Source organism: Odocoileus virginianus, chromosome 10, assembly GCF_023699985.2.
Source record: "Odocoileus virginianus isolate 20LAN1187 ecotype Illinois chromosome 10, Ovbor_1.2, whole genome shotgun sequence".
Lineage (NCBI taxonomy): Eukaryota > Metazoa > Chordata > Mammalia > Artiodactyla > Cervidae > Odocoileus > Odocoileus virginianus.
The window spans coordinates 1,655,839-1,670,881 of record NC_069683.1 but is presented as its reverse complement, the minus strand read 5'-3'; the positions used below and the strand labels follow the sequence as shown (position 1 = coordinate 1,670,881).

At 41.9% G+C, this 15,043-nt stretch overlaps 2 protein-coding genes across 5 annotated transcripts in view; one reads left to right on the top strand and one right to left on the bottom strand.

Annotated features, from left to right (window-relative positions):
* LPXN (leupaxin) overlaps positions 1-3,863 on the bottom strand; it is a 38,358-nt gene extending 34,495 nt beyond the window's left edge. Inside the window, exon 1 of one of the 2 annotated variants that reach the window (XM_070472909.1) lies at positions 3,753-3,863. In XM_070472909.1, the coding sequence (XP_070329010.1) occupies positions 3,753-3,824 (72 nt within the window). In that variant the 5' untranslated portion in view covers positions 3,825-3,863. The remainder of the gene's footprint in view (positions 1-3,752) is intronic. The other variant, XM_020894619.2, reaches the window with a different exon arrangement.
* Positions 3,864-7,041: 3,178 nt separating this feature from the next.
* ZFP91 (ZFP91 zinc finger protein, atypical E3 ubiquitin ligase) overlaps positions 7,042-15,043 on the top strand; it is a 32,846-nt gene continuing 24,844 nt past the window's right edge. For 2 of the 3 annotated variants that reach the window (XM_070472908.1, XM_070472907.1), the window contains exons 1-2: positions 7,042-7,385; positions 12,700-12,728. In XM_070472908.1, coding sequence (XP_070329009.1) covers positions 7,057-7,385; positions 12,700-12,728 — 358 coding nt within the window. In that variant the 5' untranslated portion in view covers positions 7,042-7,056. Of the gene's footprint in view, positions 7,386-7,694; positions 7,715-12,699; positions 12,729-15,043 lie in introns of those variants that run through there. The other variant, XM_020894620.2, reaches the window with a different exon arrangement.

Below are 15,043 nucleotides of genomic sequence, written 5' to 3'. Positions count from 1 at the left end.
TTTTACAAATGAAATCTTCTACAGCTCTTTTTCAAGCATCCATCTCACAAATACATTGAATTGTATGGACCATTTTGGAGATAAACAAACTGAGCTAAACTCTTCAGGTCTAATGATCCTTCAACAAATAAGCTTTAGTGGAAAAGAAGAGACAGAGGGGGACCAAGAGGTTAAAAAGATTCAAGAGATTTATAACTGATTCAGTGAATGAACTTTAAATAAACATGCAAGAACCATCAAAAAAGAAAGAATTAGAAATAGTGAACAGTGATTGAAAATTCAATAAGTAGTAAGCACGGTTAATGTAGTCCAGGTTTGACAAGGATATTTGATAATATTGTCAGTCAGTCAGTTCAGTTCAGTCGCTCAGTCATGCCCGACTCTTTGCGACCCCATGAATAGCAGCACGCCAGGCCTCCCTCTCCATCACCAACTCCTGGAGCTTACTCAAACTCATGCCCATCAAGTCCGTGATGCCATCCAGCCATCTCATCCTCTGTCATCCCCTTCTCCTCCTGCCCCCAATCCCTCCCAGCATCAGGGTCTTTTCCAATGAGTCAACTCTTCACATGAGGTGGCCAAAGTATTGGAGTTTCAGCTTCAGCATCAGTCCTTCCAATGAACACCCAGGGCTGATCTCCTTTAGGATGGACTGGTTGGATCTCCTTGCAGTCCAAGGGACTCTCAAGAGTCTTCTCCAACACCATAGATAATATTGTAGTTTCTGTTAGTATTTTAGGTGTGATAATGGTATTTCATGACATTAAGGAATTATGATTAAAAATTTTATGGATATGATGATATGGTTACTTGTATAATTATATATGTATATATATATATATATATATATATATATATATATAGATGAAATCATACAATGCCTGAAATTGCCTTAAAATAATCTAGGACTAGAAAGAATGGGTGGATGTACCAATGAAATAAGATTGACCAAGAGTTGTTAACTGTTTAAGGTGACTCAGGGGTACATCAGATTTCTTTAAGCATTTTTTTTTCCTCTTGGAAATTTTAAAATTCTCTATAATAAAAGGGTAGAATTAGAAAATAAAACTTTTTCTTTCAGACCGAATGCCAAATTTCTGTGTTCCATATCTTTATTCTGTAGCCCTCTATTAAGATACAATTTCTTTCTTTCCTTTTTCCTAAGCTTTGCTCCAAACAGAAGTCATGGTTCCTCTTGGATTCAAAATAAAAAGGCATTTACAATAAAGATGAGGGGAGAGGGAAGACCCTCTACAAGAGAAGCAAACCATATCACTAAAGGTAGAAGGTTACCCTTACCAGCACCAGCTAACCAGAGTTTCTAAAACTCCTTTCTGGGTCATGAGTTAACAGGCCTTTCTCTTCCTGTTTCCTATGCATATACATATCACCAGCACTCTGAGATTATCTTCCCTTTTGGTCAGATTCTGTAATCTGAAGATGACTAATTTCAGAGGATGAGATGGTTGGATGACATCACCGACTCAATGGACATGAGTTTGAGTAAACTCAGGAAGGCCTGGCGTGCTGCAGTCAATGGGGTCACAGAGAGTCGGACACGACTGAGCAACTGAACTGAGCTGAACTGAACTGAATTTCAGTATGACAAATATGGGATTACTGGTGCAGGGTTTGGGGTATTAAGACTGAAAACTCTACCATCCATTTTTATAGCCCTTTGTCTGAGGAAATCAAACAATGTCAACATTCACAGGAAAAGAATTAAGGGAGGTCTCTTGAGGGTCTCACTGGATTGTAATGAGTTCATTCAGAGCCACAGTTTGCTCCTGGTTCCCCCTTATGTAGCATCCTCCCATAATGAGGGTTTGGGTGAGACTTCCTGAGTGGACATAAACTACCCACCTTGGAGGCAGTACTGCCAAGAGGAAATACTGGCCCACTGGGCTGACTTGTCCTCCCCACTATTTCCCCACATTGCAGAAGACAGAGCCACCCTGAGTCTTTCAGGTGGATATTGAGCTGACGACAATCTGAAAGTGACTGAGGTGCAGTTATTAACAGCCTGATGAGGTTCGGCCACCTGGATAACACACATGAATGGATGTTACCTTCCAGGCCACTTGGTAGTTTCTGTATTTCTGGACCAAATTTCTCCGCCATTCATCCTGCTGAGGAAATGTAAAACTGTGCCAATCTATTTGTTTTAATCTTTTAATTATCTGGGTTGTCCTATTGGCTGGAACACCAGGGCCAACAGACTTCTAAAAGGAGAACACCTTGTCATTTAATCAGGTTTTGGTTTAGTCATTTAGTCAGGTGTTCCTATGAGGGACGCTGAACAAGTTATTTTGTTTTTTTGATTCCTTATTTGAAAAAAAAAGAAGTGGATAATACCTATTTCCGAGGGTTGTTTGGAACACTAAAATGATTAACATATAAAAATGTATAGTTTCAGCTTAAGTCACTGAATAAGGATTAGTTCCCTTTCCAATGACTACATGAAAGCCATCTCTCTCTCTCTCTTTAGTCGCTCCATCATGTCTGACTCTCGTGACCCCATGGACCATAGCCTGCCAGGCTCCTCTGTCCATGGGATTCTCCAGGCAAGAATCCTGGAGTGGGTTCCCATTTTCTTCTCCATGAAAGCCATGATGTATCCCTAAAAAAGCAGAGCTGGATTCAGGTGGAACTCAGCCAAAAACGTGAATCTCGCCAACCCTCACACAAGATAAGAATTGGGATTCTACCCCACATTCAAAATATATTATAGTCCACATATTAAAATAGACTTTACTTCCAAAGCAGTTCACATTTGAATATTAAACACCCTTTTCCTCTCCATGAACACCTCTTCCCTTCGGTAACTTGCCTTTCTTCCTTCCTCTCCTCCTCTAGCTCTCAAAACACGTTTTAAAAAAAAGACAATATAGCGAGATTTTTTTTTGTTCCTGCCACTTGCACTTTTGACACACAACCACCCAAGACACCACGGAATTATACAGCTTGAACACTGGGTAAAGTTTAGTGACTCAGTGTTCATAAGCACGATGGCAACAAAAATTGGCAAAGGATATGAGGCCCAAGAACGGCACGCCCAAGGTTTGAAATCAGGGCTTTCTCTAAGCAATGTGGCCCACAGCTTCAGCGCTGGTTTCAGTTGCTTTGGAGTGGAAGGACGTATCATATGTGCAGGCCATGGTTATCTGTTCCTTCAGAGCTGCTCTCAGTAAAAAGCTTAGCAATGAAAGCACTGGAGTGACAGTGCTGTGTCTTCTTGATTTAATACTCGGCGATGGAACAAATGAAACACTCTGGCCTTTCTCCACCCTTTGCGGATCCCTCATTCTCATACTTCTAGTCCATTTCTTCTCCTCGTAACACCCTTTAACCAATCCCCCCTATTTCTTTTCCTCCCCAAATCACATCTCTGAACTTACCAACTCTGACCCCCTTATGATCTCCTCACAGCCCCCCAAGGAGCAAAAACGCTCCTCACAAAATCACAATTTCAAGCACAATTCAGTTCAAAAGTATTTGTGCAGAGTTTACTCTGTGGTTAGTACCAAATTCTTTGCCTATTGTGCCTCTAAAAACAGCGAACCCGTAGTTCCCCAAAATAACCTAGTTCCTCATGCTTCATTCTTGGTTGGCCTGAGGTCAGGAAAGCAGTGAAAATAAAATCTTCCAACACTATACTCCATCTGGCTAGAAGTACACCCCACCACACATGGAGATGACAGCCAAGTCTTCAATCCCTTCTGAGTTGCTCCTCCAAGGAGCTCCTCACTCACCCAATTCTTCCATTGTCTCACACCCAAGATGCCCTGGTACCACACACAGGTCGCAGAGCACTGCGTTGGCATATGCTGAGAAGAGGACCGCAAAGGAACTGAATGAGCCAGTGTGAAGCAGCCTCTATAACCCTTTTTGGTTCCTGTATTTGCTTAGCACTTCCTCTCTTTTGATGAGTTTTTTCTTCTTTTTTTTAAGTCAGAGTTTTAAAAAATGAGACACAGAAAGATGGGTTGTTGGATTTGAGTTCTGGTTGTGCACTGGCCAAGGTAATAAAGAAGCAAAATTAACTTTGAAAAATTTGAGAACCTACTATGCACCTGGATTTATCTTGAATTCATGGGAATGGCAGATTTGCATTTGTGTTTTTTTCCCCAGAGTGGGTAGGGTAGCCTGCTGTGACTGCGTGAAAGATTCAGATTTTTTTTTTCTGTGAGACCATGGAAGCATTATCTCCTTCATAAAATTTCCATCAGAGTTAACTAGCACTCAACTCATTTTGCTGTCTTTATTTACCCAATTATCCAGAAATTATGCTTACTTGCTTTTCTAAATAGATCATTAAGCTATTAAAGCCAGAACAGGATTCTCTGGACCAGGCTTACAGCTGGATTCTCGGGCCAGGTTTATTTCAGTGGTTTAAAATGCAATCATACAGAGGTGTCATGAAGAATGAAACTGGAAGATTTGACACCAGACTCTAACGGCAGATGTTTCCATCATGCACACTTGCTGTCTAGTTACATGGCCTTCATTTCTCTCAAAAGTGACCCTGGGGTCAACTTTTCGGTTTTTTGGCTCCTGGGATTTTATTCACCTCGATTAAAATAAAGCAATTTCAAAAGGTCTGCTATAAGGTGGCAGTACATAAAGAACTAAAACTATGGTCTTGTGAAATAGATATTATTCCCATTTTTACCAGTAGTGAAATAGAAATTTGCTAAAGTTAACAGAATTAGTAGGTAGCTTTGCTACTTACTATAATACATATAATACAGACTTAATGTCAAAGCCTGTATTCTTTCCTCTACAACCCAGTGTTTTTTTTAAAGGTTAACTGAAAGGAATCACTCATTCTTCATTCCTTTGTGACTTTTAAACTTTTTTTCTTTTTTAACGTAAAGGAGATCCTACCTCTGCATTACTTTTTGCAGCCATTGGATGTCAGCGTCATTCCAAAAGTCTGCTCACAGCAAACACAGCTTTGAAAAACCCCCACCCATACTATGCCAGTTTTTACAACTGAAATGCCTTTAGCCCCATCAAAGTGCAAAACACTCCACAGAGAAGATGAACATTTGCCCAATCTGAAGTGGTAACTAAGCCAAAACACTGGAAGGAAAAAGGCTCTTCAGCACTTGGCTTGCAAAATATTGGGCTCCATCTGCACTTTAACTAAATGATTCATGTGAAATGCAGAATTGGATTCTGCGAGCTTGTTTCCATCCACTCACTTTGGAGACTAAACCCTGGGTGCTTTCGTTTCCGGAACTGAGAAGCATTCCTGCAGATCGCTCTTTAATTATAATAGAGGAAAGGAAAAAAAAGGGGGGGGGGGGCGGGTAAGCAATGCAAAAAGCTCAGAGCCATCACCAAAGGCGACTTGGAGATAAGCAAACGTAAACTCCCGTTAGATGCACTAGAGTCATTCAGTTGCACACGCTGGTGGAAAAAGAAATTCTGACAAAGCTGCTGTTCTGACCGTGCTTCCTGTGTAGCACCGACATTTTAAAACCACAGAAGCAGATGGTTTCGGGGTGGGGAGTGGCGGGAGGTGGTGCTGGTGATGGTGGTGGTGTGGAGCCTTCAGTTATCTGGGGAGGTCACAAAGTCACGCTAACAGTGCTTCACCACCCTTCCTTCCAACCCAGGGGGCGCGGCCAAGCCTAAGCAGCGGTGCCAGTCCTCAGCCCTGATATCCAGGGGGAAAAAAGCAATTCCACAAGTCTTTCCACAAACTTTTATTAAGCATCAGATGAGAGGCAGGAATTGTGCCAAACCCACTAAGAGCCGACGGCACCAAAGTCAACCCCTGACCTCCAGACGCGCAGAGAAGACGGGATAATGCAGGAGATGTATGTGAACGCTAGCCGGTCCCCGCGGCGGCGCAGTCTAACCAGAGGTGAGGGCTACTGCGTGGCACCCTGACATGGTTCGCCAACACCAAGCGAAAAGTGACGGGAAACTCCGCTAGGCGACTCCAACCAGCGACTGGCTCGGTAGGCGTACCCGGATGCGGGCGGGCGCCCAGGCCCAACCCGGAAACGCCGCCTCCCGGAAGAGCTAATTCGAACTGACAGGACAGTCGACTACCTCTCCCAGCGCGCAACAGTAAAAGCCTCCCAGCATCCTCTCCGCCTCGGGGTTCCCATCTGTCTTCCGAAGGCTCAGGGGGAAGCGGAACTTCACTTCCCAGGATGCCTCGAGGCGAGCCGACTACGCGCATGCGCCAGAAGGCGGGTCTTCCTTGACCTCACGACCCCGCCTCTGTTCCACCGCCGCCATTTTTTCAGAGACTTTCATCCGGCGGCCGACGGGGCTTTTTTTCTTAAAGGAGAAGCGACAGCTCAAAAAAAAAAAATTTCCCCCCTTCTTCCCCGCAAGACCTCGCGGCGAGGGGACAGAAAGGCCACAGACAGGAAAGTGGGGCCGGGGTGGAGGCGGAAGGACGCCGAGGCTCCCTCCGCTGCTTAAGGGAGAAGGATAGAAAGCCCTTGTGGCTTTAGCGGCTCCTTAGGGCGGCAGGTGCGCGCGCAGCCAGCCCAGGGTGCGCGCGAGGCGGGGAAGGAGGAGCGTTTCCTACCCGCCCCCTCCCGAGGCCTGCCCCTCCCACTGCCCCGGGCGCGAGTTGAGCTCCGGAGGTGGGGGGAAAAAAAAGGTCACTTTGGGATTGTCGCGAGACGCAGCCGTTTAACGGTGAGAACGGGTGCGCGGGGAAGGAAACCTCGCGCGCTCCCTTGGAGCCGTTTCCTGATTGGTGGAAGGCCGGGGTGGGGGTGGGCGGAAGCCCAGGACGCCGCGACGTGAAAGCCCGCGAGGGGCGGGGCCAAGGAGCCGCTCCTTCCCACTGATTGGCCCGCTGCGCGCCTGTGGCGGGCGCGCGCGCGCGCCGCCAGCGGTACCGGCCCTTGAGTGGCAGGGGGCGGGGGGGGCGCCCTCGGAGCCGGGCGGAGGGGAGGGGGGAGAGAGGCGCGCAGAGTGAGTGAGCCGGCCGCTCCGGGGGGCGGGGGGAGCAGCGCCGCGGCCGCCGCCGCCGCCGCCTCCGCCGCCGGGACCAGGGGGTGGGGGGGCGGACGCGTCCCGATGCCGGGGGAGACGGAAGAGCCGCGACCCCCGGAGCGGCAGGACCAGGGAGGGGGGCCGGCGGCGGCGGAGCCCCAGCCACAGCCCCCAGAGGCGGCGGCGGCGGCGGCGCCCGCGGGGCCCCCCAGCAGCCGCGTGCTGAGGGGAGGCCGGGACCGGGGCCGCGCCGCGGCGGCCGCCGCCGCCGCCGTGTCCCGCCGGAGGAAGGCCGAGTACCCGCGCCGGCGGAGGAGCAGCCCCAGCGCCAGGCCCGCCGACGCCCCAGGGCAGCCGGCCCAGGCCGCGAAGCCGCCGTCCCCGGCCCAGGGCAAGAGGAGCCCGCGCCTGCTGTGAGTAACGCCGTCTCCGCGGCGGTGGGAGCGACCCCCCTCCGCCCGCGCGCAGCCCTCGCGGCTCCCGTAGCGGCCGCCCCACGTGACGCGCCGCCGCTCTGCCCCCTGCCGGCCGGCTCGGCGCTCCCCCGCCTGCCTGCCTCCTCCTCCCTCCCGCCTCAGCGGCCCCCGCGTGGCGCGCGTCTATCGCCCGGCCCCGCTGTCCCAGGCTGTCCGCGCGCCCTCCGTCCGCCGGCCCCTTCCCCCGCGCGGCGGCCTCCGCTGTTACGGCGCGTCCCCGTTGGGAAACCGGCGGCGAGGGCTTCGATCTCAGCGCGTAGGATGAGGTCGTTCCCCCATCCTTCCCTCGTGATCAACCTCAGTTGTACTAGGATCGTTATGCAGTTTGTTCGGGTTTTTTTTTTTTTTTTTCAAACGTACTAAATTTTCACATTATTTTTCACTCGTTTTTTGAAAAAGAACATTAGTAGGATAAAAACGTGGCTTGCCAATTTTAAGTGTAGGCTCTGAAATGCGGTATTTTTTTTTTTTTTGACGAGTGTCAAAAACAAGAACTTTCTTTATTCCTATGTATCATGCTTTGTATAAGTGCTGCACTTAAGTCTCACAAACTCATCTCATTGAGCTTAACATTATCTCCTATAGATAATAAAACTGAGGCACACACAAGTGTGTGTTTTGGATATGTTTTAATATAGGGACTTCGTCCTTAAAATTTTGAATAATATGAAAGGAATTCTTTTATCCCCGAGAGGTCATAGAGGAACCAAGATGACCAAGAATCTCTATATTTTTTAAGTTCATTAAAATGTTTCTGTGCCTACACGTGTTTGTGAATTGTAGAAATGAAGCGCGTTAGCCAAGGAATTCGTTGAAGAGTTTTGTGTCTTTTTGATTTTCAAGTGAAAAAAAAAAAAAGCTTAGTAAAAGCAGGAAAAATTGAAGGTGCGGGGAGAAATCAGTTTTAAATGCCCGTGGCCGCCGCCGTCACCCTACCTCCCCAATAGAGATCCTGACAATATTTGGCTTACACAGGCTTGGTCAATTTAAAATTTGAAACACACCTATTCCAAAATTAAGAGTGAAGTCTGTGACCTTGGCATACATGTCTTGGAACACTCTCAGAAAGAAAGAACATTCGAAGGTATATTGTGTTTTAGATGTGCTTTCAAATTATTGGATGTTATTTGATTAACATGTGTCTCCGCTGGTAAAGTGGAGAAGGAAATGGCAACCCACTCCGGTATTCTTGCCTGGGAAATCCCATGGACAGAGGAGCCTGGTGGGCTACAGTCCATGGGGTTGCAAAGAGTCGGACACGACTGAGCGACTTCACTTTCCTTTCAGCTGGTAAAGAATCCGCCCGCAATGCGGGAGACCTGGATTCGATCCGTGGGTTAGGAAGATCCCCTGGAGACGGGAAAGGCTACCCACTCCCGTATTCTGGCCTGGGGGTTTCTCCGTGGAGTCGCAAAGAGTCGGACAGTTGAGCGACTTTCACCAATTAACATAACTTAGAGAATTGTGTAAATTAAATTTCTGTGGACAACAAAAATCTGTACTTATAAATGATTGAGCTGCAGTTAGGATTCGATTAATAATTGCTGTAAATGAATGTCAGACAAAAAATTTAAACAGTATTTACTGTCATAAATTTGAAAAGGTAGGTCATTGGCCTCAGTTGGATATAAATTCCTTGGACGAGTTACAGCTTGTGCCTCAGTTTTATTATCTGTAGAAGATAATGTTAAGCTCAATGAGATGAGTTTCTGAGACTTAAGTGGAGCACTTCATACAAAGCATGATACGTAGAAAATATTGAAAGTTTTTGTTTTGAGCAGTGATATGCTACCTATTATATACCTCTATCCACGACATATAGTTACGTAGTAGTATAGAGTATAGTATATAATACATAGTGTATATAGTGTACAGTAGTGTAGTTATGTGCTGTACACAGTAGAGGGATAACTACTGTGTAGTGGGGTTTTTCATGTAAATTCTGCCGAATTGGATTTTTAATTTTTTCTGTAACCATACACAGGAAGGTTAATAACTTAATTTTTTAAAATTTCCTTCCATTTTCACCTATTCATTTGAAAGTTATATATAGCTATATCTCCTTAGCACGTTTCCGTCCCAGTGATTGATCAGTTTTACTTAGAGAAAATCTCTTAAGTGTTAGTTTTACCAGCTCTCATGGTTTATTATGTTCCCTAACTTCTGTCAAAAAAGTATTGAGTCTTTATTTCCACAATGTAAATGTTATAGCAGTTGAACTTGGATAAGAATGATTTAATTAAATCCTTTAAGTCTTTCTCCCCAGTGTTCCTTGTCGGGAGGAAAGAAAAGTCTTAATTCCTAAAAGTCCCTCTCTCTCACATCCAGTATCATAAAAGATTGTAGTGTTCTTTTAGCCTCAGAACTATTTCTTAACTGTATGTTTTAAATTATGCACTTTTGATTAGATTGTTTGATAAATTGTCACTTTAATAATTTTTTTGTTACACGTTTTCAATTTACTACATACTCTAGAAATTGAAGAACCTCCTAAAGCATTTCAGCTCAGTAAACCTTGATTAAGCAAATAATTGGGTCTGGTAGTGTGCTGAGCCAGGATTTATAAAGAAAAGTAGACATGGATTTCAGTAAAGGGGGAAGATGCATTGAATAGTGGAGGTTTGTCAGATGTATGCACGGTTTACAGATTTTTCAGAGCGATAAATTTTAAAAATTGAGAAACTTTACCCTTTAAGACATTTCAGGTTTTGAAATGTCTGATCATTGAACCCTGGTCAAGTGCCTTCTGACCTTCATTGAGCTCTGTTTCCAAATAACATTTCTCCCAATAAATTCCCAGTAATCAACTGTTTAACCTACTTTTGTTTCTCTTGATCAAGGAAACAGCAAAGTGACTTGTACAGTAGCTTCAAGTGTCAGTAAATAGACTTGGGTTGATTGTAATCTCTTCCTCTTACAAGGCAAAATAGAAAAAAGCATTGCTTTTTACTGCTTACTAAGTGAACTTGGGCAAGTCACTTAACCTCCTTGAATATGCTTCTTCATCTTTAGCTGATAATTTATGATTTGTGGAATGAGCTTTACAGTTAATGACAATTACTGTTTTTATAAACTTTCCTAATCTTATAACAGTTTTTCTGTTTGCATTAACATACTCAGAAATTAATGAAAAGAATAGGAACTCTTTGTGAAGGAGAATAAAAAGAATTTTTCAGTGAATGTGTTCAAGCAAAAGGCATTAAGTTAAATCTATAATCATTTTAAATTAAAAGCTTAAAAGCTAATAGTAAGGAAAGATAAACCAAATCTGAAGAAAGGTTATATATTAGTACTAAGAATTAGGCTCTTTATTTGCTGTATTTTAGCCAATAAATTCCAGAGTTAAGTTTCTTATGCTTCAAATGCAGATGTTTATACCCTCATCTAACTTAAAAATGTATAACTATCTATGTATGGGTATATACAGGTATCTGTGTATACACACACACACTCCAGCTTATTCTGGTTTAGAAGTTAAAACATCCATTCTCTACTAATAGGGTAACACTATAACTGTTAAAATAAGATTACTTTAAATGCAGAAGACTTATCTTCTTCCTACTGTGTGATACGAAGTTCTTTGATTATCTGATGCATTTCAAAATTTAATACTTATTTTTTAAAAAATTTCTCAGTTAGCTGTTGAGAAAAGCTCTTCTTTCCTCACCATAAGGAATATAGGAATATAGGCTAAAACAGTATTCTTAGTGGTAAACCTACAGGTTCAGATGGGTTACAAATGAAACAAATACTGCACTGTTTTCCAGTATATGGAATTCCATTTGGGGTTTGTTTTCTTGCAGAAAGTAAAATGGTAGTAAGCCTTTGCTTCACACTTTCTTTTTGTAAGGAGAAAGTGATGGTCATGATAGTGAGAATGAAGAGGCAGTAATAGTCCGAAGTGGGAAAAATTCTGGATTCTGTGGCTCTTTAGAGAAGGCTTCAATTGTACAAGCCCGAAATCCTGAGTTTTCCTTTTGCGGTGATCTTGGTAAAGAAAACACTGAACCATTCCTGTAGGCTTTCAGAAAGTTCATTGCATAGTGTTTCAACATCTAACAGTGATTTATGGACTTTTCATTTAGAGCTAGGATGATGAGCAGTGTTCTTGTGTTAGTTGTTAATTGGGACATTAAAAATATAATAAATGATAATACCAAGCTTTTAAAAAAATGAATGAGATGAGAAGATGATATCTAGTCTCTCTAAAGATAACAGAATTTGTATTATGCTGTGGCTTCAGTATCTGTTTGGATATTCTTTGTAACATAAGAGTCTTCATTTGTATTAGGTTTATTTTCAAAAAAGAAAAAAAAAGGAGAAAACTTTATACTGCTCAGAGATGCTGTTTGGCATCTTGGGAAAGATCCCAGACAGGTAAACTCTGAATTTGGGTAAGGGCCATAGAGGAGAGTCATTATACTGTACTCAGCGGTTAACGTTTGATAGAAATTTCCCCGAATTAAAAACATGTGAATGACATTTTTTTAACTGCCAGTTTATTGCACATTAGACTCTCTACTCTTCCTATCTAATTTGTAAAGTTCAAATTACATTTATTTCTAGGTCCAGTCTTCTGCCATTTTAGAAATAGATTTTGACTTTAACAAATGAATAATTTTAGGACTTGATTTTTAGGTTCGTTGAATTTTTATTATGAGAATTGTCAAATATATCCAAAGTAGAGATAATAATCAATCCTCAGTATTTATCACCTAGATTTAACAGTTATCAGTATTTTGCCATTCTTCCTACCTTTATGCTTCTTCCCCCTGATTCTTTTGACAGAAGTATTTTAGAAGACATCTCAAATATTTCATCGCACCACTAGTTACTGCATCTGTGTAAAATGAAGACATTTTTCTTCTATGACCATTTAATACAACAAAATTAGCAGTAGTTTCTTTGTATCGATATTTTTTTTACAGTTAAAAACAACTATTATGAATGATATTCTAGCTGTGTGCTGTCAAATATGATAGCTACTTGTGGCTATTTAAATTATATTAATCAAAACTGAAAATTCAGTCCTCAACTACATAACTATTTCACTCACTCAGGAACCACATGGGGACTGCCATGTTGGACAGTACAGATGTAGAATATTTTTTGTCATTGCAGAAAGTTCTACTGGACAGTACTGCTCTAGATGTTTTCTGTATCTTTCTGGAGATGAACCTGAAAAGGATAAATCTTTGTAAAGAAAATGTGTGAGATTATTCATTTACCATTTGATTCTTTTTTCTTTCAGATGCATAGAAAAAGTATCAACTGAGAAAGGTAAGATGGGTCCTTCTTAGCACTCATAAGCCTTATGTGACTACTTTATAATCTGATAGAAAATAGAATGAGCCTCAACCTGATCGTTCAAATTGCTCCTATTTAAAAGTGACTTATTTAGTAATGAATTGTTGGGATAGATAGGCCATATTTAAGTAGTGGCAGGTTTGGGCAAGTGAAACATTTTAGTATTATTTAAAAACCTAATAATGGGAAATCGGATTATTTGATGTCACTTTATTGTAATTTTTAGTTACTTGGTTTTTCAGTAGAGAGGAATGATACACGGTATAAGGAGTACAGTATAGACAAAACAGTCTTGATGCTCGTGGAGAGTCATAAATGCACTTTGAAGAATGCAGAAGGAAAAGTGTTCTAAGACTACAGCCTGGTGAATAATTAAATGGGCTCATTAGGTTATTTCAAATAGCAAGCCAGATATATGTGTTAAAAAGTATTCTTATCTGGATTATGAAGGGAAGCTAATGTTCAGTTTTTTTTGTTTTTTTTTTTAAAGACTGTTCTGGCTTTGCAGATTGGATTATTAAAATTGCCCATACCATGTTGAGCCAGTTGCTCATTTATTAAAATTTTTTTCTTAGTTATTGACTTTGTTCCTTGATACTGCATTCAAATACATAGCGTCCTTCTTAAAATTAAAACAAAGATACATTTAAGCATATTTCATTTACTTTGTCTAATCTTGGTCCAGTTCTAAAGTATTCATCGATTAATTTATTATGTATATATGTAATATGAATACATGTTATCCTCAGTGTGGACTTTTCTCTTTTAAAGTATGCTTTGCAATATGCATGTATAGGTCAAGTGTAAAACCTGAATTTATGCCATTTAGAAGAATGATAGTATGGTTAAGAACTGGTAACTTGATTACTCTGTGAGTAATTAGGTACTGATACTGACCAGGTTTTCTTTTTTCCTCTGAATTTTAGAATCTGCTAATATTTCATTTCATAGTATACCAGGCAGAAGTATTTCGTACTAGGCAGGTTTTTATGTAGAAAGCTTTACGTGACTTTTGTTTAGAAGCTTTGGGTTTTGTTGCTGTTGATACTTGGAAATTAGAATATGTCTGCCAAGAATGGAAGCTCTTGTGTTCCTTATTTAGAGATCATTTTGGAAATTTTAGGATGTAGGGGGAATGTTGTGACAGGTGACAAGTACCAGAGCAATTTCTATTAAGACAAAAACCACATCCTGCATCTATCAGAGCTAGAATTATCTCCTGTGTCTAAAGACTGTGTCTAAAGAAATTATTTTGGGTTGCCTTGCAGTGAACTCACAGAATGTGGAAATTTAGAACTCTCTTGTAGATGACTTTTTAATTGATCTTTGGTGTTGATTTCTTAAATCAGAAGTTGGCATGTTATGTAAAGTTTTGCATTGAGGAGAGATTAAAACTGCATATGGGTAATTCAATCTCAGTCAGTACCACTTTAATCCACTAGTTAAATGCCCTGGATTTAGAGTTAGAGCTCAGAGTTTGAATTCAGTTTCTGTCTTTTATTGCAAATAAACTCTGCACAGCAACTATTAGAGTTGATAAACAAATTGAGCAAGGTAGGAGGACACAAGAGTAACATACAGAAACCTGTTATACTAACAGATTTCTTTGTGTTAACATTGAAATATCAGGAAGAGAAAGTAAAAAAAAAAAAAATCCCTCTTAAAATTGCCTCCAAAATATAACATAAAATACCCAGGAAAAAACCTGACCAAGGAGGTAAAAAACTTAAATATGGAGAACTGTAAAACATTGATAAAGGAAATTGAAGGTGATTCAAAGAAATAAAATACGGAACCACAAAAGATTCAGAATTACCAGACCAATTCTGAGAGAAAAGAACAAAGCTGGAAGCATAACCCTCCCATACTTTAGACTATACTACAAAGCTACAGTCAAAACAGTGGTATTGGCACAAAAACAGACATGAATCAGTAGAAAGGAATAGAGAGCCCAGAAGTAAATGCATACACCTGTGGTCAATTAATCTTCAACAGAGAGGCAGGAATATACAGTGAGTTAAAGACAGTCTCTGCAGCAAGTGGGGTGGGAAAGCTGGACAGCTGCATGTGTATCAGTGAAGTTAGAACACTTCCTCACCGCAGACTTAAAAATAAGCTCGAATTGGCTTAGAATGTAAATATCAGACAAGACAACAGTAAAACTCAGAGAAGGTAGGCAAAAAACATTCTCTTAACGTAAATGATAGCAGTGTGGACTGGGAGAAAATATTTGCAAACCCTGCAACTGACAAGGGTTTAATTTCCAAAATAATACAGACTGCTCATGC